Below are 21,466 nucleotides of genomic sequence, written 5' to 3' on the forward strand. Positions count from 1 at the left end.
ACCGTTCAACTGTGCTGTGATGCTTCACAAAGGTACTGAACCTTTCTATTCTCATAGCTTCTACATATTGTAAATTAAAGATGATTTTTTGATTGATTGATTGATTGACTATAACTTTTCAAATCACCCAGTATTGCTATCTGCAGCGTTAGTTCTAGGTAAATGTTGCAATTCTTCAGCCATTCCTGGACTTGTGACCAAAAACGATCTACATATGGGCAGTTCCAAAATAAATTAAGAAGACAATTGACTACTTCAACATGGAGATGGCCTCAATGACGTTGGCTGTGCTCTCTGACACCATAATGGGACAGATGCAATGATTGTAAAAGACTATCTGTTTTTCTTGCTCTGAGCTTGTGGAGACAATGACTGAATCCATTTTCCCAATTGTTATTTTAAAAACCCTTCATTTCACATTCCAGAGAAGGTCATTGCGACCCATCTCAAAAACACTGAATCCTCTGGTCCGGTCTGGAGTATAAAGCTTAGCAGTGGCGCCTAATTTTACACAGACCAAAATGCAGATGCCTGTCACCAAACAGAGCTCCATATCCTCATGTTTTTCCCCACAGCACAAAGGTAATCTCAGATGCAGAGGAAGTGTTGCTTCGTTAATAGGCTATACTTCAGCAAATTGATTTTCATCAATTGTTATTATAGTAATTCATGTATTGTTAGTGTAAAATGCCTATAATGTTTTAAAATGCTTCCCATGTCACTTTCTCTAACAGTGGACCAAAAGGCACCTGCATCTCATTTTTATATTTGACATTTAGCAGAAGCTCTTATCCAGGTGCTGCGGAATGATTTAACATACTCTTTGAAGAGAAGAGGTAGGGTTTCAGATGTTTTCCAAAAGATGGGCTTCAGGGGAAAGCTCGTTTCAACATCGGGGTGCCAGGACATAGAATATTATTATTATTATTATTAAGAGCTGGGACTAGGCAGGGTGGGAGCTGCCCTCCCATAGGGGTGGGAGGGCCAAGGGTTTGAGCAGAGCCTGAAGGTAGGGAGGGGAAGTTCCCCTGGCTGATAAGTAGGCAAGTACCATGGTCTTGTAATGGATGTGGGCTTCGACCGGAAGCCAGTGGAGTATGCAGGGTGACATCGGAGAATTTGGGAAGGTTGAACGCCAGGTAGGTAGCAGCGTTATGGATAAGTTGCAGGGGTTTGATTGCAAAAGTGGGGAGCCCAGCCAACAGCGAGTTGCAGTAGTCCAGACGGGAGATGACAAGTCCCTGGATTAGGACCTGCGCCGCTTCCTGTGTGAGGTAGGGTCGTACACTACCGATGTAGAGCATGAACCTGCAGGAGCAAGTCACTGCTTTAATGTTTGCAGAGAACGACAGGGTGTTGCACAGGATCACGGCAAGTTTCTTTGTACTCTGGGAAGGGGGATACCACCTACAGAACCAAGTATGGCTCCCCACACCTTCCACTTCCACCAGATGTGCCTCAACTTCCCCCAGACATGTTAACATTGGGAGTGGGACCAAATGGAAATGTGCAGGGGGTTCAGAGTCGGGCACAGAGTAAAGGAGCCCAACCCACCACCCTACAAAAGAGTGCTGAGGGAGCAGGCTGTCAGTGGGACAGGCAGTGCTTCAGGAGAAGAGCATATGCCCCATCTAAACATGGACCATCAATCTGAGGAGATGATGGAACCAGACAAAAAGAGAAAGCTGTCTGGGAACCTGCAGTCAGGAGGGCCCTTTAAGTGACTGTAGCAGCCCACAGTATCGTCAAGATCTAAATGATCCAGATTCTGAATTGTAGTGTGTTCTGACAAAACCAGGAACTCCCTTTTGGAGTGGGGCAGGCCAGTGATTCAGGCACTGCTTTCCCGGAGAGCATGCAGAGGGAGGTGGGATTCAGGGCTCGGCAGGGTCTACAGGATAGAACCTCCACCCAGGGAAGGCATCTACCATCTCTGATGTCACAGGAGGGAGAAAGAACAGGGAACGTCTCGTCACCATCAATGTCTTTCCCAAACAAGACTCATCGATTGACAGGACCAAGTAGCCCATCACCATGGAAGCATGTTTTAGAACAGCCCATGAAACGTATTCCAGAACAACCGTTGAAGGAGACTGAGGGAGACACTCTTGCCATGCTGTCCACTCAGGACTCGGAGGGCCTCTGGGTGATTGCTCACTGTGCTTTATTATCAAGGAGCCCACTAAAGGACCAGACTAAGGTATTAGCTAGTGGTAGTGACAGTAGATGTGCTGCTGATAAAACCCTGCAGGAAGAGGGAGATGCTCCCAGGGAAACACAGTTAGTAAACACTAACAATGTATATGCATGTATTTGAATGTATGCTAGTGCAAACAGATGAATGAAATGATGAACAGTTTAGATGTTGTTTTGTGTGTTGTAGGTTTAGGTTCCTGATGGCTGGAATGTAATCACTTGTTGTTTGAGCTGTCATGGTCTCCACTGGAACATTTATTATGTTTCCAGTTTAAATTCTCTCAACATTATTGCTCTTTTCCATATTTATGGCACTGAATAAAATGTACCACGAAAAAATGTGATTATCAAGTCCAAACCAATATCAAAACACATCACACAAGCATTAAAGTTTAGATTTAATTTTGAAAAACGCTAAGACATTTACATACACTAAATTCACTGCTGGGTATGAATTAGAACATGTGACAAGCACTACTGGTGTATTTCCTCTCAAAAGGATGGTGCTACTGAATGCATTTGTGCCCCAATACAAAATGCATTAAAGAAATGGAAAGAAAATGTTTTACAGTAGGGTATTCCGACTAACAGGTATATAGACAAGACTTTAGTGCGCATTGAACATGACAACAAACATTTCTCTCTATGTTGATTTGTATCTATGTATATTAAGGCTTACAAATACAGAGCTGGTAATATTAGAACAATCTATTGGTGGTGATGCTACAACCATATATATTTGGGTTAGGCACATGAACAAGAGATAAGCAAGTTATATCTTACAAACTAGATATCAAATGCAATTAAACTCTCGCTATTGTTATCCTTTACATTTTTTACCTTCTATTTCACTGTGACAATTGCATTTGCTTGAGTAATACTGACATCTAGTCTGCTATCAATGTAATATACCTGAACAAAAATATAAATGCAACATGTAAAGTGTTGGTCCCATGTTTCATGAGCTGAAATAAAAGATCCCAGAAACGTCCCATAAGCACAAAAAGCTTATTTCTCTCAAATGTTTTACATCCCTGTTAGTGAGCATTTCCCCTTTGCCAAAATAATCCATCCATCTCACAGGTGTGGCATATCAAGAATCTGATTAAACAGGATGATCATTACACAAGTGCTCCTTGTGCAGGGGACAGTGAAAGGCCACTAAAATGTGCAGTTTTGTCACACAACACAATGCCACAGATGTAAAATAAAAACACTTTGATGGAGTGTGCATTGGCATGCTGACTTCAGGAATGTCCACCAGAGCTGTTGCCAGAGAATTTCATGTTCATTTCTCTACCATAAATTGCCTCCAACGTTGTTTTAGAGAATTTGGCAGTACATCCAACCGGCCCCGCAACCGCAGGCCACGTGAATGGTGTTGTGTGGGCGAGTGATTTGCTGATGTCAATGTTGTGAACAGAGTGCCCCGTGGTGGCGGTGGGGTTATGATACAGGCAGGCATAAGCTACGGACAATGAACACTTGCATTTTATCGATGGCAATTTGAATGCACAGAGATACCGTGACGAGATCCTGAGGCCTATTGTCATGTCATTCATCCGCCGCCATCACCTTATGTTTCAGCATGATAATACACGGCCCCATATCGCCAGGATCCGTACACAATTCCCGGAAGCTGAACATATCCCAGTTCTTCCATTGCCTGCATACTCACCAGACATGACACCCATTGAACACGTGTGGGATGCTCTGGATCGACATCTACGGCAGCGTGTTCCAGTTCCCACCAATATCCAGCAATTTCACAAGTCATAATCAACAGCCTGTTCAACTCTACGCGAAGGACATGTGTCGCGCTGCATGAGGTGGTCCCACCAGATACTGACTGGTGTTCTGATCCACACCCCTACCTTTAAAACAATAAGGTATCTGTGACCAACAGATGCATATCTGTATTCCCAGTCAGTTAGTTAGGGCCTAATGAATTTATTTCAATTGACTGATTTCCTTATATGAACTGAAATAGTTGCATGTTGCATTTATGTTTTTGTTCAGTGTAGTATAAAAAATACATTTACAAATCTATCATGCAATATAAACATGATACAACCATTGACTCAACAGCTAGATGTGAATAGTTGAGTATAGTAGAGTATTACAGCAAACCAAAACAGTGTATGCTAGGACATCCTGTGGAACATACTCCAACTGGCTGTTCAATTACATCTGTGGGACATTCTCTTCATCCTACTTCTCATACAAATCAACAGTCAACGCTTGACCTCATTTTTCAATACTTTCTACCTCAATCAAATAAAATCACAACAGTGCACAAAACAACATGACAATGCCAAGGAGGACTGAAATTTCAGGGTTCTCTCCAATCAAAATGCACCTCCAAAATGCATCTTAATACAGTTTGTCTTATCAGGGTTGAATTTTCTGCTTTTAATTTGAAGATATGTAATTATATTGAACCCATATGTACTCATCATTTTATTGCTATGGCACACACATGTAAGTATGATACTTAGTTTAAGAATGACCTTATTTTGCACCAGCAGATATAACAGATAAACATAATGGCTACACTTCCTCTTTATTCCAAATTTGAATGCAACTTTTTAACTAGTTTGCAAGTTTAACTAGTTCTACACATGACGAAACCTGACAAATACTGCCTGCGTGTTTAAATAGTAGACCTACCATAATTCTGTGGATAGTACAGTAGTTTTGTGGAGGAGAGTGCTGTGCAACCAATAAGCTAAACAAACAGTTCCATAACAATCTACCATTTCAAAGTGCAGAGGAAAAAACAATAACAAGTCATCTTAATGGATACAACCAGGCTTACAATTAACCTACAGTACTACTAGCTAGTCAGTTACAGTGTCTGGTTTGTCCTTTTATTACTTGTAATAGCCAGCCTATATGGGTTTGTGAAATCTTTGACGTAGAGGGAAAAGGGAGGAGAGGAAGAGGAATAAGTGGGGGTGTGAGAGAGATGAGGACGATGAAGTATCAGCGATCAGCCAGCGATCTCTGTGGGTTCTGTCACCAGTTTGGATCCGTCCCAAACCGTCTTGAACTGCTCAGGAACTGGGAACTCCCTCTGTTAAACACACAATGTTTAAAACAAAACCACACTTAGCCACACTCTCACTCAGTCTCATACTTATACTCATCTCTCTCTCTCACACACACACACACACACACACACACACTCTGAAGTGCAAACACTCACACTTTCATACACACTCACATAGTCATCGTCCTGCGGTACCAGGATGTTCATCTCAGAGCTCTTGGCGCTGATAATCTCACAGTCCAGAGCGTCCTTACTCAGGTAGACTTGGCAGCCCTCTGTCTTGTTGATAGACATGGTGGGAACTCTACCCATCACCTGGACAAATGTAGGGCAGAGCATCAGCACAGATTCATCTATCTTATAACTAGTCTCGAGACTGGAATTTATCCTGACCACGTAACCTCACCAGAAGAAATGATGGCCCAACATAACGTATTAAAATAAAGGTGTCAGTACCTTACATCTACTATAGCTTCACAGCGGGTACATTGGAGTTGAACTTCAGACGCAGAGAGGAAAGAGATGCCATATGTTATTTTCTAGAACATGTATGAAATTTGAGCTGACCTGCAACTTAATGTCTTTAGAGTTGATGACTTCGACAATGCCAACAACGTTGTCAAACACCAGACCAAGCTTCTTACAGTTATCTGTCAGAGGTGAACATCACAGAAAAACATGAAATCGGTGAGGGTTTAGAGAGAGAGAGAGAGAGAGAGAGAGAGAGAGAGAGAGAGAGAGAGAGAGAGAGAGAGAGAGAGAGAGAGAGAGAGAGAGAGAGAGAGATACCGGATTGATGCTGTCTAAGACAACAAAGAAATTGTCCACTGTACAGTATATGGCCATGCCTTTGCAAATGACGTTGCCGTATACATAATCAAATCTTAATAACAGAACTATAACAAATAAAACAATGGATGTTTGAACTCACCCACAATGATGGAGTTGATCTTTCCCTTTATCTGTAAAGTAGAGTTGCTGCAGCCGAAGACATAGGCCACCTGTCTCAGCTCTGGCTCCTCGATAACCAGGTCATGAGCCTGGTCAAAGTACTCCTGTGGGGTGAAACAACAAACAAGACCTGTGACCATCTGACCCATCTCATGTTTGACCCTTCACTTTTGGATGACCTCATTGGGTTTTAGCACCAGACATCACAATCGCCTCTGAAAGAATACAGTCACACAAACAGCAATCTTGGTCTTTGAATCTGTGAGGCACCTAAACTTTCCTGAATCACTAGGAAAAAAATTATTAAGGGATTCCATGTCCTCCATTTATACTGAACAAAAATATAAACAAAACATGTAAAGTGTTGCTACCATGTTTCATGAGCTGAAATAAAAGTTCCCAGAAATGTTTCATGTTCACATAAAGCTTATTTCTCAAGAATTATGGGCACAAATTTACATCCTTGTTAGTGAGCGTTTCTACTTTGCCAAGATAATCCATCTACCTGAGAGGTGTGGCATATCAAGAAGCTGATTAAACAGCATGATCATTACACAGTTGCAACTTGTGCTGGGGACAATAAAAGGCCACTCTAAAATGTGCAAATTTGGCACACAACACAATGCCACAGAGGTCAAGTTTTGAGGGAGTATACATTTGGCATGCTGACTGCAGGAATGTCCACCAGAGCTGTTGCCAGATAATTTAATGTTCATTTCTCTACTATAAGTCGCCTCCAATGTAATTTTAGAGAATTAGGCAGTACGTCCAGCCGCCCTCACAACCGCAAACCACGTGTAACCACGCCAGTCCAGGACCTCCACATCCGGCTTTTTCACATACGGGATCGTGTGAGACCAGCCACCCAGACATCCGAGGAAATAGTGGGTTTGCACAAACAGTCATAACCGACTTCAGTGGGCAAATGCTCGCCTTTGATGTCCACTGGCTCGCTGGAAAGTGTGCTCTTCAAGGTTGAATCCCAGGCAGATGGCAGCCACCGTGTATGGCGTTGAGCGGTTTGCTGATGTCAATGTTGTGAACAGAGTGCCCCATGGTAGTGGTGGGGTTATGATGCGGGCAGGCATAAGCTACAGACAACGAACACAATTGCATTTTATCGATGGCAATTTGAATGCATAGAGATATCGTAATGAGATCCTGAGGCCCATTGTCTTGCCATTCATCATGCCTGCATACTCACCAGACATGTCACCCACTGAGCATATTTGGGATGCTCAGGATCGGCCTATACGACAGTGTGTTCCAGTTCCCGCCAAAATCCAGCAACTTCATACAGCCATTGAAGGAGTGGGACAATGTTCCACAGACCACAAACAACAGCCTGATCAACTCTATGCGAAGGAGTCGCATCCCTACATTGTTTTAAAGGTATACATGTGACCTACAGATGCATATCTGTATTCCCAGTCATGTGAAATCCATAGATTAGGGACTATTTATTTATTTTAATTGACAGATTTCCTTATATGAACTGTAACTCAGTCAAATCTTTGAAATTGTTGCATGTTTAAATTTTTGTTCAGGGTAGACAGGGTTGGGGAGTAATATAATCCATTACATGTAAAGGATTACAAAAAAAACGGTAACTGTGATCCGTTATGTTACCCTCCAATGTTTATAAACATTGTAAATGTAACAACCTGTATAACCTCATAACATGGTTAAAACAATTATGTATATATCATGGATGGTCAGTCTTTGCATCAATAGTTGTGTCTATTTATCTGAGAGTGGTTACATTTCTCCAGGCCCATCCCGCATCTTTTTACCAAAACAGAGGCAGGTTGCCATTTTGTTATTGTTTAATCTGTGGATTTGACCTTTAAACAGCTGTATATTATCAAAATATCAACTAGTTACCAACAAAAAGGTAAACAATAGGCCTATCGCAAACGCAGCATATGGCATTCATTTTTCACATGTAAATAGCACTTTTCAGTAGTTCTCAAAGCAGGCCATTACATGAGCCCAGCATTTATTTTTCAACTCGAATCAAATGAGCCCAATCAGTCCTCCATGACAACAAAATCATAAACAACAGAGTAGAGCTGGCTAATAAGTCCTTTGTTTTGGGGTCATGCTCAAGTAAAACAATTTGGATAATCTATACTTCCATAATTCCAAATCCTGTTCTTGAAGATTAAGGGGTATAACATTTATTGGAATGACTGGAATTCTAATAGACTTCGGATTTTAATGTAAAGATATAATTTAACCATATTATTAAATGTAGTAGAAAGTATATGGGTTAGAAGAAGCCTACATAACCAACCCATAAAGCAAAATGTAACATTCATTTATGGCCAGCTATGTAAACTTTAACACTGATTTATCCTGCAATAGATGTCATTCTGTTGGTAACACACCTTTTTGTCTTCTTCTAACGTCTCTTAAGGGAAAAGTCATCTAAACGTAACTGAATGTAATCAGAGTTTAGGTAATACAAAAGTTACATTACGGATTACAATTTTGGACAGGTAACTAACGGATTACATTTACAAAGTAACCTACCCAACCCTGAGTGTAGATAATAGGACAAATTAGAAGCCTGGCATGCAAAGCAAAATAATAGGTAACGTACCACCCTCCATTTCTTCCCCTCCAGCTCCAGCAGGGGGGGTCGTTTCTGGGGAGGCGCTCTGTTGGAGGAGCCTCCTGGCTTTCGGCTCTTTGGTGGGGAGGCATGATGCTCTCCTCCCTCGGTGCGAAGGGAGGGGTTCTTATGGGTCATCTGGTCCTTTGAGACGTGCTTTAATGCTAGTGGACAGAGAGAGGGTACTTACTTGTATTCACTTGTTTAGAAGTTATTGTTTTAGTACAAAAATCTATAATAAAATGTATGATCTCAAAATCAAACAAATTTTACCCTAACTGATTATTAAACACCATAGAAACATAATGACTATTTCTATGTCCTCAAAACACAGCAACTCTCTTCAATTCTCCCTCTCTTTATCCTTCTGTTTCTCCTCCTCTTCCTCGTCTTCTCTCCTGTCTTGGCTACCTTTAGTGATGTCAGCTCCCTGGTTCAGCTGGGCGAACAGGGCTGAGTGCTGGGCAGTGGTGCTCTCAGGACTCTGTAACTGTTGATTCAACCCACATCCTCCCTCTTCAACTCTCCCTCCCTTTCTTCTTCTGTTTCTCCTCCTCCTTCTTTTCCCTCCCTCCCTCTCTCCCCCTTCTGCAGTTGGATCAGAGCTCTTCAACCCCTGGGTGACGGTGGCCTGGCTACCTTTAGTGATGGCTTCTCCTTGATTCAGCTGGGCGAAGAGAGCTGAATGCTGGGCCGTGGTGCTGTCGGCCTGGGGCGGTTCGCCTGTGAAGACTGGTGGGGGTCCAGGGGGTGGAGGTGGTGGAGGGGGGCAGGGACAACCAGGGGCAGGGGTGAACAGAGAGGGAGGCGCAATGGGACCCTGTTGGAGAGAGAGAGAGAGAGAGAGAGAGAGGCATGTTACTGTGAATCAAGACAAGATGATGGTGAGAAGGGTTCTGGAAATACAGTTGTACTTCTGCCCCTGGCCAGCAGGTGGAGTATAGGACAAATATTTATATTCAACTGGTTTCTTATAGCAGAGGTGCCAAAGCCAAGAGCTGGGTTAAAACAAAAGCCTTCACACCTTGTCCCTGTGGCTCTCCAGGACCATAGTTGTCCAACCCTGGTCAATAGGAATCGTATCTAAAGTGGAGCTGTGTCAGGGGGCTGTTCTTAATATGCAAATGATGATCAAGTGCAGATCTAAATTCTCTGACTGAGGCTGGGATTCAATCCGACAATGCAGATTTTAAATACAATGTTCGCAGATATTGCATTCACGGTAAACGCTGTATATGCTGGGTCAATCAGAGATTTCCTTTAAATGTCAGGTGTGCTATAACACGGTTCTAAGGCGGGTTGGATTGAATCCTGGCCTAAGTCCTGCTGCTCTACTATAGATGCCTTTTTTCTCACTGAAAGCCTTACTTACCAAGCTAATGAACAGATTCATTTAAAGCCACCTGCCTGCCAACTCCAGTAAAGACAAGCAGACAGTCTCTCTGTCTCTTTCTGTGTCGGTCTGTCGGGGTCTGACTGCAGACTGCACAGCTGCCGCGGATAGTTACACATGGTCCACCTTCAATGCTCAAACAAGCCACAACAGCTGTACATATGCCCAAGAATTAGAGCTGAGTGCAATGAAATTAAGTCAGAGCTGTGTGTGTATATGTGTGTGAGAGTGTGTGCATGTGTGCCTGCCCTTCTGATCAGCAGCCGGCAGATTAGAGTTAGGAGAAAAGCCCAGTAGTTTAAGTTACGCCGTGGGGTGTGTTGAAGCAGGTGTGTAGGGCCTGAGACACAGGGCTTTTGTTGGGTCTTTCTTTTTTGAAGAAAACCTCCACCCTGAGGACCACCTGTCCTCTCCACACACACACACACACACACACACACACACACACACACACACACACAACCCTGACACCTAATGGCAGGAGGAACAGCTGACATACAGCCACTGCATGCTCTCAGGTTTCACTCCACACACACACACACACACACACACACACACACACACACACACACACACACACACACACACACACACACACACACACACACACACACACACACACACACACACACACACACACACAGTCCATCAAATTGTGTGGCAGCTCTGTCCCTCAAAGGACCACACAGAGGATTCTGGCATATCACTGAAAAAAGACAGTGGCCTTGACCTGAGTTCAAAACTCTTTAGATTTTAGAGACTAAATGTGAAGTTTAAGGAGTTTTACTTTTAGTTTTATTATCACGTAAAAAGCCAAACAAATAAACGCTTCACTTCCACTGGAAGCAGGGATATGATTTCTGACTGGAAACCTGCCCTACAGTTGGACTTTCTTTTCAGAGAGGAGGGGAAGAGAAACGATGTAGGATCTCAATTTGACCACCCTGTGGTTGCAGGAAGTTTCAGACTTGATTTGCCCTAACAAAAAATGTATCAACTAGTGGAGCCTGGTGAGAGGAGCTATAGGAGGACGGGCTCATTGTAATGGCTGGAATGGAATAAAGGGAATGGAGTCAAACATGTGGTTTCCATATGATTTGATATCGTTAAATTAATTCCATTCCAACCATTACAATGAGCCGTCCTCCTATAGCTCCTCCCACCAACCTTCACTAGTATCAACATCTACAAAAATGTCCGTTAATTAATGATCAACAAATTAATTATAATCCACACAATAATTTCCAGTTGCTGCAGGATTATTTTCCTGCTGTGAGAAACTGGTCAAATTAAGATCCTACATCTGTAGAAGAAGAGCATGAATTCCCAGCAAACTTTTATAAACAGAAGTGTGTGTGATGGGACAGGGCGGGGGGTTTGACTCTACAATTGCTCAATTGAGAACCATAAAGCAGCCACCAGAATACCAGGGACCAAGTCGTTCATACAGGCTGGTCCTTACGCCACCAACTGCCTGCCTGCATTACTACACATAGAGATATACACTGCGTGGTAATTAACATGAGAACTCCTGTACATCCTAAATGACACCATATTATACAGTGCACTACTTTTGATCAGTGGCCTATGGGCTCCATGTAGGAAATAGGGTGCCATTTGGGATGCAAGCCCTGAACCGCTTCAGCAATATGGCAACGGAAAACCACAGTCAGGCTCTGCTGCACATGAAAACAATTGGACATGCCATAATAATCAGACTATTATGTCTCGAGGCAAACTGTAATTCATTGAGTCTTGTTCCTGTCTGTTTAAACCTGTATGGAAAGCAGGGTTATAGTTCATCCATAGGGCCAGGAGCGTTTTCTGACCATGTGACCTGATCACGAAAAATCCTGGTCCTATTTATCCAATGTCAGATAAAAGTTCTGAGAGGTTAGGCAGTGGGACCGGAGTTTTTCCTGCTCAGGTTACACATTTGGGAAAAACTCATGGCCTTGTTCCTATTCCTCCAACATATGTCGAAGTGCTGAGTGCTCAGGGCAGGGGTGAGGAGGTTGGATCAGGAGCTATTTGCTGCTGTAACACATACAATAGATAATGGAATGTAGAGGGAATGCCCCACTGGACGTTAGCTAGAGGATTGTAGTCCTGAAGCACTGTAAATTACAGTCTGTAATAAAAAGACATAGTAACTGTTCATGATATGTCTTTACGTGACTGATGTTTTTCTATTGTCTCACTCCCAACTCAATAATATGAAAATATAATTACACTGCTGTTTCACTGTTTTGTAACGATGTTACGAAAGCTACTCACAGTCTTGCTCCAGACCAGGCCTGTTGTGTGATGCTGTTTAATGAAGGCCTGGAGCTCAGTCCAGATGGACAGGTAGGACCTCACCCACTCCACATGACGCTTGTCTCTACAGAGAGAGGGACAAGAGGAGAGGGGGGATGACAATTAGTGAGATGTAAACAGAGACGGACGAAGACAGAGAGAGAAACAGACGGACAGATCAGGAAGAAAGATATAGATAGAGCAACAAAGATATAGATAGAGCAACAATAATCTGCAAAGTTGCTTATCAGCAACAGTTGATGTAATCCACCAGCAGCCATACTCACGAGTCTTTATAGTCTTTCAGAACTCTGTTAGTGTAGAAAATGGCAGCATCATTCATCTCCTTCACATAGAGAACTGGCTTCTGGCTCTGGAAGAGAGATGGAGACACCAGAGGAAAAAAATGGTAAAACAAAGCTGACCCCATATAAATTCAGACAGCTCTGCTCTGCATTCAATGACATATGGACAGAGAAATGGAGAGAATATTATTATGTCACTCACCACCTATTGGACAGAAATGCATTAAACCACAGTGACTGTACAGTAGACAAGCCATATATACACACACACAAAGGATAGGACACATGCATCTTTGGCACGTGTCGAGCAAAGACTCAAGAGAATGTGGTGACGTGAGCGTTCAAACAGGTTTGACACAAATCGTGTGAAAAAGTGGCTCCCTGGCAAACCGTAGACTTGTTCTGACAGAGTCCAGACCACCATTTCAGTCTCAAAGCAGCTTGAGTGGAAGGGATTTGATAAATGTAATGGTATGGATATTATACCAACATTCAACAGAACCAGTTCTTTTACTGGTAGTTTAGAAACACAAATGAGAGGGAAAAGGAGACACACAGTGAAGAAGATGCATGGTCCAAGACGGTCAGAAATAGAGACCTGTGTCGCTGCCCTATGTGCCACCAAAGTGAGTGAGTGAATGGGTGATGAGGAGGTTAGATAAGTAAGTGAACAGTTAGTTTTCTCCTCACCACAGCAACCCAGCCCAGCGCTGGGATGCTCTCGCTGACAGCTGATAGGTGGTTGAATTGGCTACTGCCACGGTTACGCTCCCGGAAGTTCTGAATCTCCTGGATCTTTTCTGAGATGGGCTTTAGCAGGTCAGCCAGCTCCATCTGGGAGAGAGATACAGGGGGGGAGATGGAGGAAAGAAATGCTTGTCAACAAAAAATGAACAATATCACAGGTGGTGTCATTTATATATACGTAACTGACAATATAAAAATAGCATTTATCAATGACTGTTAAAACTCAACACCCATAAATTCCTCTGTAATAATGCTCTTGGCAGCTCACATATTCAATAGTCTGAGAGCACCACTCTCAATGGTCCAGTTACTCCAGTTCTGCTACCTTGGTTATAACGGATTGCCTGCCATGCAAGCCAGCTGGATGTAAATGACAGTTTAGAACTGGGCTACTGGGACTTTATTAGAAGGACCCTATTTTCAAAAGGAACTTCCAGATCCCTTCTTGCTTCCATCCTTCTTTCCCGCTTTCCTCCCTCCCCTCCCAGCATTCCTCTGTTCATTAGGAGATCCCTCTGGCCTTGTAAGGCACTGGGGAAAGGAATGCATTGTTTCCCTAGTAATACTGCTGTACAGTTCTCTTATTTTGACCTGTATCTAAACTGATGTTGCTATGACAATTTAACTAAATATTCCCTGCCTTGTCGATATGCTGTGGGAAAGATAAACAAGTATAATCATTTCTGTTTCTTTATTTAGCTTTATTTTTGAGAAATGATGTGATTATTCTTGTGTTGCTAAGGCAACCAATTGAATTGCATTATGGGTTAGATACATTTGCTCTTACAAAAATGTATTTTGATTGAACATGCTTTAAGGTTTTGATATGTTGTCACAATAAACACATAATAAAGTACATAATCCAGTGTGTATGAGGTCATCCAATCAGTGGGTTAACTACTAAAAGAGAGCCCCTCCTAAGGAACATTTACAGACATGGAGAGGATGAAATAATCCTCCTTTCCACCTCATCCTTTAATAAGACTGTTCAATGGGATCTGGAGAGAGTGAGAGTAAAAGGTCAGTCGACTTTCGTATGAAAGGACTGTCTATCTCGTGTGTCACAGGGAGAGGCAAAGAGAGAAAACCCTTTTTTGAACAAATTCTTGCCCAAATCAGACGCACATGATTTTCATAACCCAAAATAGACAGTCCTTTCATAGGTAGGACCAACGTCGACTGACGTTTTTGTTTCACTATCTACAGATCCCATGGAAAATAACTTGCTAAAGGATTCTAAAAAGAAAACCACTTCTACATTAAATGTGATGATAAGGCTCAGAAAGTTTTCCAATACATCTGTGATGATGATAAAGCCCAGGCGGTCAAACCTCCCGGCCCTCGTGATGATTCGTCTGTCAGTTGTACATATCTCTGAGGCTAGAGATCTCTCTCCCTTGTCTGGCCCAACGCTTCTACCTGACAGGCTACCTAAAGTGTACGATCAAGCTATTTGATCTGTATCATATCAGCATACAATATCTGATACCATGGCTTGGCATCCCATATGCTGACATTCACAGACATGCCAGGCTCTGAGCTATAATGCAAACATGATATCAACGTTCCCAGTGAAAGTAATAAAGAAAAAAATTATGTTGGGATTTTACAGGGTAAAGTCTGGCAGCAGAGCAGAGGGCTGGCGAGGCAAGACAGCTGTACTGTGGGATAAACACCCATATGAAAAAATATTATAGTATACTATGATGTAAATACTGTACTATTACTATATTTACATACTATAGTATTCACTGTAGTGTTTTTGTGGACATGATTGTAGTATACTGTATTAAAGTTGACTATAGTATAAATACTGTAATATTACTGTTTTATATACTATAGTAGTTACTGTGGTATCTTTTTGTTTTATTATCTTTGACATAGAAGTGGGGCTTCCTCCTTGAGGAAACCTACTGGGCAAATACTAAGACCAAATTGTCCATAACCTGTAGGTAGGTAGGACTGGAGTCTGAACACAATATATGGGCTATACTTGGCATGTTGGTTTCTCACTCATGGGTGGCACAAATAGAGAGGGGAATGTGTAAACTTTATTTAACCTTTATTTAACTAGGCAAGTCAGGTAATAACAAACTCTTATTTACAATGACGGCCTACCCCGGGCCAAACCCGGATGACGCTGGGCCAATTGTGCGCTGCCCTATGGGACTCCCAATCATGGCCGGATGTGATACAGCCTGGAATTGAACCAGGGACTGTAGTGACGCCTCTTGCACTGAGATGCCATTCAGGAGCAATGGGTGGAGTATATGCAAATTAAATACTGTACTATTACTATAGTAAAAACTGTAGTATATACTATACTAATTACTGTAGTGTTTTTGCAGACATTATTGTAGTATTTACTAGTGTTTTTGCAGATAATACTGTACTATTTAATATATGTAGTATTCTACAGTATACTACAAAATGTTATAGTAAGGACAACACATGATCAAGGGATAGTACAGTGTGCAGTATAGTATTCTACAGTATAAGACAAAATGTTATAGTAAGGACAACACATGATCAAGGGATAGTACAGTGTGTAGTATAGAATTCTACAGTATGCTACAAAATGCTGTAGTAAGTACTACACATGATCGAGGGATACTAGAGTGTAGTATAGTTTTCTATAGTATCCTGCTGTTTAATACAGAATACTATAGTAAGTCATATACTATTCTATCGTAAACTGTAGTTTTTTATGTGGGCACACACACACACACACACACACACACACACACACACACACACACACACACACACACACACACACACACACACACACACACACACACACACACACACACACACACACACACACACACACACAGAGTGATGGGCCGTGACGGGGTCAGGTGAACCCAGCTTCAAACACACACACACACACACACACACAAACACACACACCTACCCATACACGGAGTGGCTCAAATATAGAACATGCCCATAAAAAGCCACGGAGCACAACCCCGGGCCAGTGCCGTGGAGAGAAAAACCAGAGGTTTTACCAGCAGCTCTGGGGTCCCTATGGGAGAGCTGTACAGGGTCACAATCTCTTTTCCACCAGAGGCAATGATTTAGGTTTATATAAAACTATGTACATGTGAAAATGTGTCCATACAGTATCTGTGTGGTTTTGTAGTAGATTTCTCTGGGGTATATTGATTGACAACGGAGCGGCAGGGTAGCCTAGTGGTTAGAGCGTTGGACTAGTAACCAGAAGGTTGCGAGTTCAAAACCCCCGAGCTGACAAGGTACAAATCTGTCGTTCTGCCCCTGAACAGGCAGTTAACCCACTGTTCCCAGGCCATCATTGAAAATAAGAATGTGTTCTTAACTGACTTGCCTGGTTAAATAAAGGTTTAAAAAAAGTTTTTTAAAGTAAAACAACAATATATTTTTTGGGGGGCTAATCCTCCAATTTGAGGATTGTCAGTTCTGCCAATGCCATTGTGGATCGTCACCCAAATTCTCAGAGAACAGCGACAAGAGTCTCTCTACAGCAGGGATTCCCAATCTCGGTCCTAGGGACAGCTGATTCAAATAATCGTCAAGCTTTGTAGTTCTAGGGCAAAAAAAATAAACATGCACCCCTTGGGGTCCCCAGGACCAAGTTTGAGAAACACTGCACTACAGGCTCTCTACAGGCTACAGGCTCTCTACAGGCTACAGGCTCTTTTAATGGGCTACAGGCCCCCTTAACGGGCTCTCTACAGGCTACATGATCTTTACAAGCTCACTACAGGCTACCTACAGTCTCTCTACAGGCTACAGGCTCCCTACAGGCTCGCTACTGTCTCCATACAGGCTACAGTCCCTCTACAGTCTCTCTTAACAGGCTACAGGCTCTCTACAGGCTCTTCATAGTCTCCATACAGGCTACAGGCTCTTCACAGTCTCCATACAGGCTACAGGCTCTTCACAGTCTCCATACAGGCTACAGTCTCTTCACAGTCTCCATACAGGCTACAGGCTCTTCACAGTCTCCATACAGGCTACAGGCTCTTCACAGTCTCCATACAGGCTACAGGCTCTTCACAGTCTCCATACAGGCTACAGGCTCTCTACAGTCTCCATACAGGTTACATGCTCTCTACTGGCTCTCTTAACAGGCTACAGGCTCTCTACAGGCTACAGGTTCTCTACAGGCTCTCTTAACAGACTACAGGCTCTCTACAGGCTCTCTACGGGCTACAGACTCTCTACAGGCTACAGGCTCTCTACAGGCTCTCTTAACAGACTACAGACTCTCTACAGGCTCTCTACAGGCTACAAGCTACAAACTCTCTATGGGTTCTCTACAGGCTCTCTACATGCTACAGGCTCTCTACAGGCTATAGGCTCTTTACAGTCTCCATACAGGCTCTCTACAGGCTCTCTACAGGCTCTCTACAGGCTGCCGACTCTCCATAGGCTACAGGCTCTCTATAGGCTACAGGCTCTCTACAGGCTGCCGACTCTCTATAGGGTACAGGCTCTCTACAGGCTGCCTACTCTCTATAGGCTACAGGCTCTCTTAATAGGCTACAGGCTCTCTTAATAGGCTACAGGCTCTCTTAATAGGCTACAGGCTCTCTACAGGCTCTCTACAGGCTACAGGCTCTCTACAGGCTACAGACTCTCTACAGGTTCTCTACAGGCTCTCTACACGCTACAGGCTCTCTACACGCTACAGGCTCTCTACAGACTATAGGCTCTTTACAGTCTCCATACAGGCTCTCTACAGGCTCTCTACAGGCTCTCTACAGGCTCTCTACAGGCTCTCTACAGGCTCTCTACAGGCTCTCTACAGGCTCTCTACAGGCTGCCGACTCTCCATAGGCTACAGGCTCTCTACAGACTACAGACTCTCCATAGGCTACAGGCTCTCTACAGACTACAGACTCTCTACAGGCTACAGACTCTCTACAGGCTACAGGCTACAGGCTACAGGCTCTCTACAGGCTACAGACTCTCTATAATCTCTCTACAGTCTCTCTACAGGCTCTCTACAGGCTCTCTAGTCTCTCTACAGGCTCTCTAGTCTCTCTACAGGCTCTCCATAGGCTACAGTCTCTACAGTCTCTCTACAGGCTACAGGCTCTCTACGGTCTCTCTACAGGCCCAGTACTGGCTCTCTACAGTCTCTCTTAACAGGCTACAGGCTCTCTTAACAGGCTCTCTACAGGCTACAGGCTCTCTTAACAGGCTACAGGCTCTCTACAGGTTCGCTACAGGCTGCAGACTCTCTACCGGCTCCACACTCTCTACAGGCTCCACACGCTCTACAGGCTCCACACGCTCTACACGCTCTACTGGCTCTCTGCTGGCTCTTAACTGTCTGAAGTAAAGATACAGGAAGGTCTACTCACTAGTTCACGTCCACATTGATTTCCTGTTTTTTTGTAATGATATTTACACACTACGAGGTCGAAATAACACTCTGAAATTGTAAAAATGATGCTAATGCACTTTTAGTGTAAGAGGTGGTGGGATGGAGTTTTTAGCCCACAGCATGACATCACGATCTGATTATTCTGACCAATCCTCTTTTGTTTGCATATGTGTCCTCCTACTATGAAGTGGTAAGCGAGGTAGGCTCTAGTCAGTATAGACGAGCCTATCCGCCAATCAGAGCTGTGTATGTATATATATAAACATTTGTATCAACACGCCCATACGATCAGACTGAGCATTTCAATGGCAAAGGCAGCTAAGGGAAATTAATTATTTAAAAAATATTTAGCTTTTTTAAATGAAATAAACTCAGTGATTTATTAGACATACAGTGATGATTGAAACATTTAGACTGCATGGGAACTTTAAGCAAACAGTCAATGCAGCCACCACCCACCACCGTCCTCGCCTCTCCTCTCTTATTCCCTTCCTCTCTGTCCCCTCCCTCTGCTTAAACCCTTCCTCCTTGTTTGTGTATCAGACAATTGGTGAATTCTTTCTCACTGCCTCTTGACCAATGACCTGCGAGATATGAGTTAATCACTTCCTGTTCAGCTTGGGACTCTGCCCCCCCATCCCCCTCCTCCTGGTTCAATACAAACAAACAGCCAATGCGATGATATCACGTTAACCCCCCCCTTCCTCTCCGTACTCCCTCCCTTTCCCCCCTCAATTCCCCATATGTGAATGTGTTGTATTAGTGTTCTTTCTTTAAGGGCGTTAATCCCTATGTGAACAGAGCTCCGGGGCACCGCATGGCTACCCACTGGCCCAGCAGCACTGGGAAACACAGAGAGGCCTGGAAAAGGCTGCTGCTGGAACACTGGAATGAGTGATACTGAAATGGGCAATACTGAACTGGGTGGTACTGAAATGAGCAATACTGAACTGGGTGGTACTGAAATGAGCAATACTGAACTGGGTGGTACTGAAATGAGCAATACTGAACTGGCCGACACTGAAATTAGCCATACTGAACAGGGTGGTACTGAAATGAGCCATACTGAACTGGGTGGTACTGAAATGAGCAATACTGAACTGGGTGGTACTGAAATGAGCAATATTGAACTGGGTGGTACTGAAATGAGCAATACTGAACTGGGTGGTACTGAAATGAGCAATACTGAACTGGGTGGTACTGAAATGAGCAATACTGAACTGGGTGGTACTGAAATGAGCAATACTGAACTGGGTGGTACTGAAATTAGCAATACTGAACTGGCCGACACGGAAATGAGCAATACTGAACTGGCCGACACTGAAATGAGCAATACTGAACTGGCCGACACTGAAATGAGCAATACTGAACTGGCCGACACTGAAATGAGCAATACTGAAATGAGCAATACTGAACTGGCCGACACTGAAATGAGCAATACTGAACTGGCCGACACTGAAATGAGCAATACTGAACTGTCCGACACTGAATTGAGCGATACTGGGTCACTGTAATGGGCGACACTGGCTGCATTACAGTAGATAACAGTAGATAAGTGCACATTGGATAACTGTGTTGAAGTGCAGTGCAGTTGGCCAACAGTCCTGATCCATACACATGTGTTTACTTGCTTTGGGTATCTGCATTCAGGACAGTTCTCCAAGCCATTACACATATCATCCTTACCGGAGCAGGCTCCTGGTGTGTGGTGGCCATTTTGAGGAAGCTTCTCTGAAGCTGCAGAGCGTTGTTCACCATCTCCGCCTGTCAATCACAGAGGTTAACATCATGCTGGTAACAATGCATTAGTCAGGTCCCACAAGGCATGTCCCATGTTTGGGAAAACCTCCAGAGGTACTCCGGTTTTGCCATAAAAGGAGCTTTCCTAACTTAAAAAAACACCTCTAACCCACACACCCCCTCCTCCTCATTTCACTGTGATGGGAGAAGGAGATTAAGTGAATGTTGTTTTAGGAAAGAAAAGACCCATGAAGGAATATCCTCCCCCATCCCCCGTCCTATTTCACCACATATTAAGGGTATTTCACTGTTGTTTTGCTTTTCCACATATTAAAGTCCTCACTTATTTAATTCCCATTTTAAAATCATGTCTCCCTTGAGAAAGGGATTTCTGCAATTGGACTTGCTGCCAGTGCCTGGTATGAATCAAGGTTCAAATGTTGACTTTATTTTGGGAGTCTGAAGAGAAATCATCAAAGTGGTTGCCAACATGATTACTAGCCACAAACTACACCTCATCTCCCTTTGGAAAACGGCCTGACATCTTTGTGGAAAATGTCCTTGTGTCGCATTTTAAATATTAGAATGTAGGGTTAAAGTTCAATCACACTCCCGCCATTGGCTTTGTAGGGGACAGGAAACAAACTGTAATTTAAAGCACTCCTACTCCTCCCATCTATCTAGAGTGGTTTTGTGTTGAGAGCCGGAGTGGTTTTCTCTGGCCAAGCCCTGGACCCCACACAGTCAGAGGTTCCCAGAGCCAACTTCTTTGAGAGATAAAACAAGG

The 21,466-nt window shown here is 43.4% G+C and overlaps 1 protein-coding gene across 2 annotated transcripts in view; it reads right to left on the reverse strand.

Annotated features, from left to right (window-relative positions):
* Positions 1–2,581: 2,581 nt before the first annotated feature.
* LOC124043233 (adenylyl cyclase-associated protein 2-like) overlaps positions 2,582–21,466 on the reverse strand; it is a 40,153-nt gene continuing 21,268 nt past the window's right edge. For both annotated transcript variants that reach the window (XM_046361578.1, XM_046361579.1), the window contains exons 4-13: positions 20,626–20,703; positions 13,503–13,646; positions 12,795–12,880; positions 12,487–12,592; positions 9,456–9,636; positions 8,805–8,980; positions 6,180–6,303; positions 5,816–5,898; positions 5,423–5,563; positions 2,582–5,272 (exon numbers count right to left, since the gene is read on the reverse strand). In XM_046361578.1, coding sequence (XP_046217534.1) covers positions 5,189–5,272; positions 5,423–5,563; positions 5,816–5,898; positions 6,180–6,303; positions 8,805–8,980; positions 9,456–9,636; positions 12,487–12,592; positions 12,795–12,880; positions 13,503–13,646; positions 20,626–20,703 — 1,203 coding nt within the window. In that variant the 3' untranslated portion in view covers positions 2,582–5,188. The remainder of the gene's footprint in view (positions 5,273–5,422; positions 5,564–5,815; positions 5,899–6,179; positions 6,304–8,804; positions 8,981–9,455; positions 9,637–12,486; positions 12,593–12,794; positions 12,881–13,502; positions 13,647–20,625; positions 20,704–21,466) is intronic.

Source organism: Oncorhynchus gorbuscha, linkage group LG09 (assembly GCF_021184085.1).
Source record: "Oncorhynchus gorbuscha isolate QuinsamMale2020 ecotype Even-year linkage group LG09, OgorEven_v1.0, whole genome shotgun sequence".
Classification (NCBI taxonomy): Eukaryota; Metazoa; Chordata; class Actinopteri; order Salmoniformes; family Salmonidae; genus Oncorhynchus; species Oncorhynchus gorbuscha.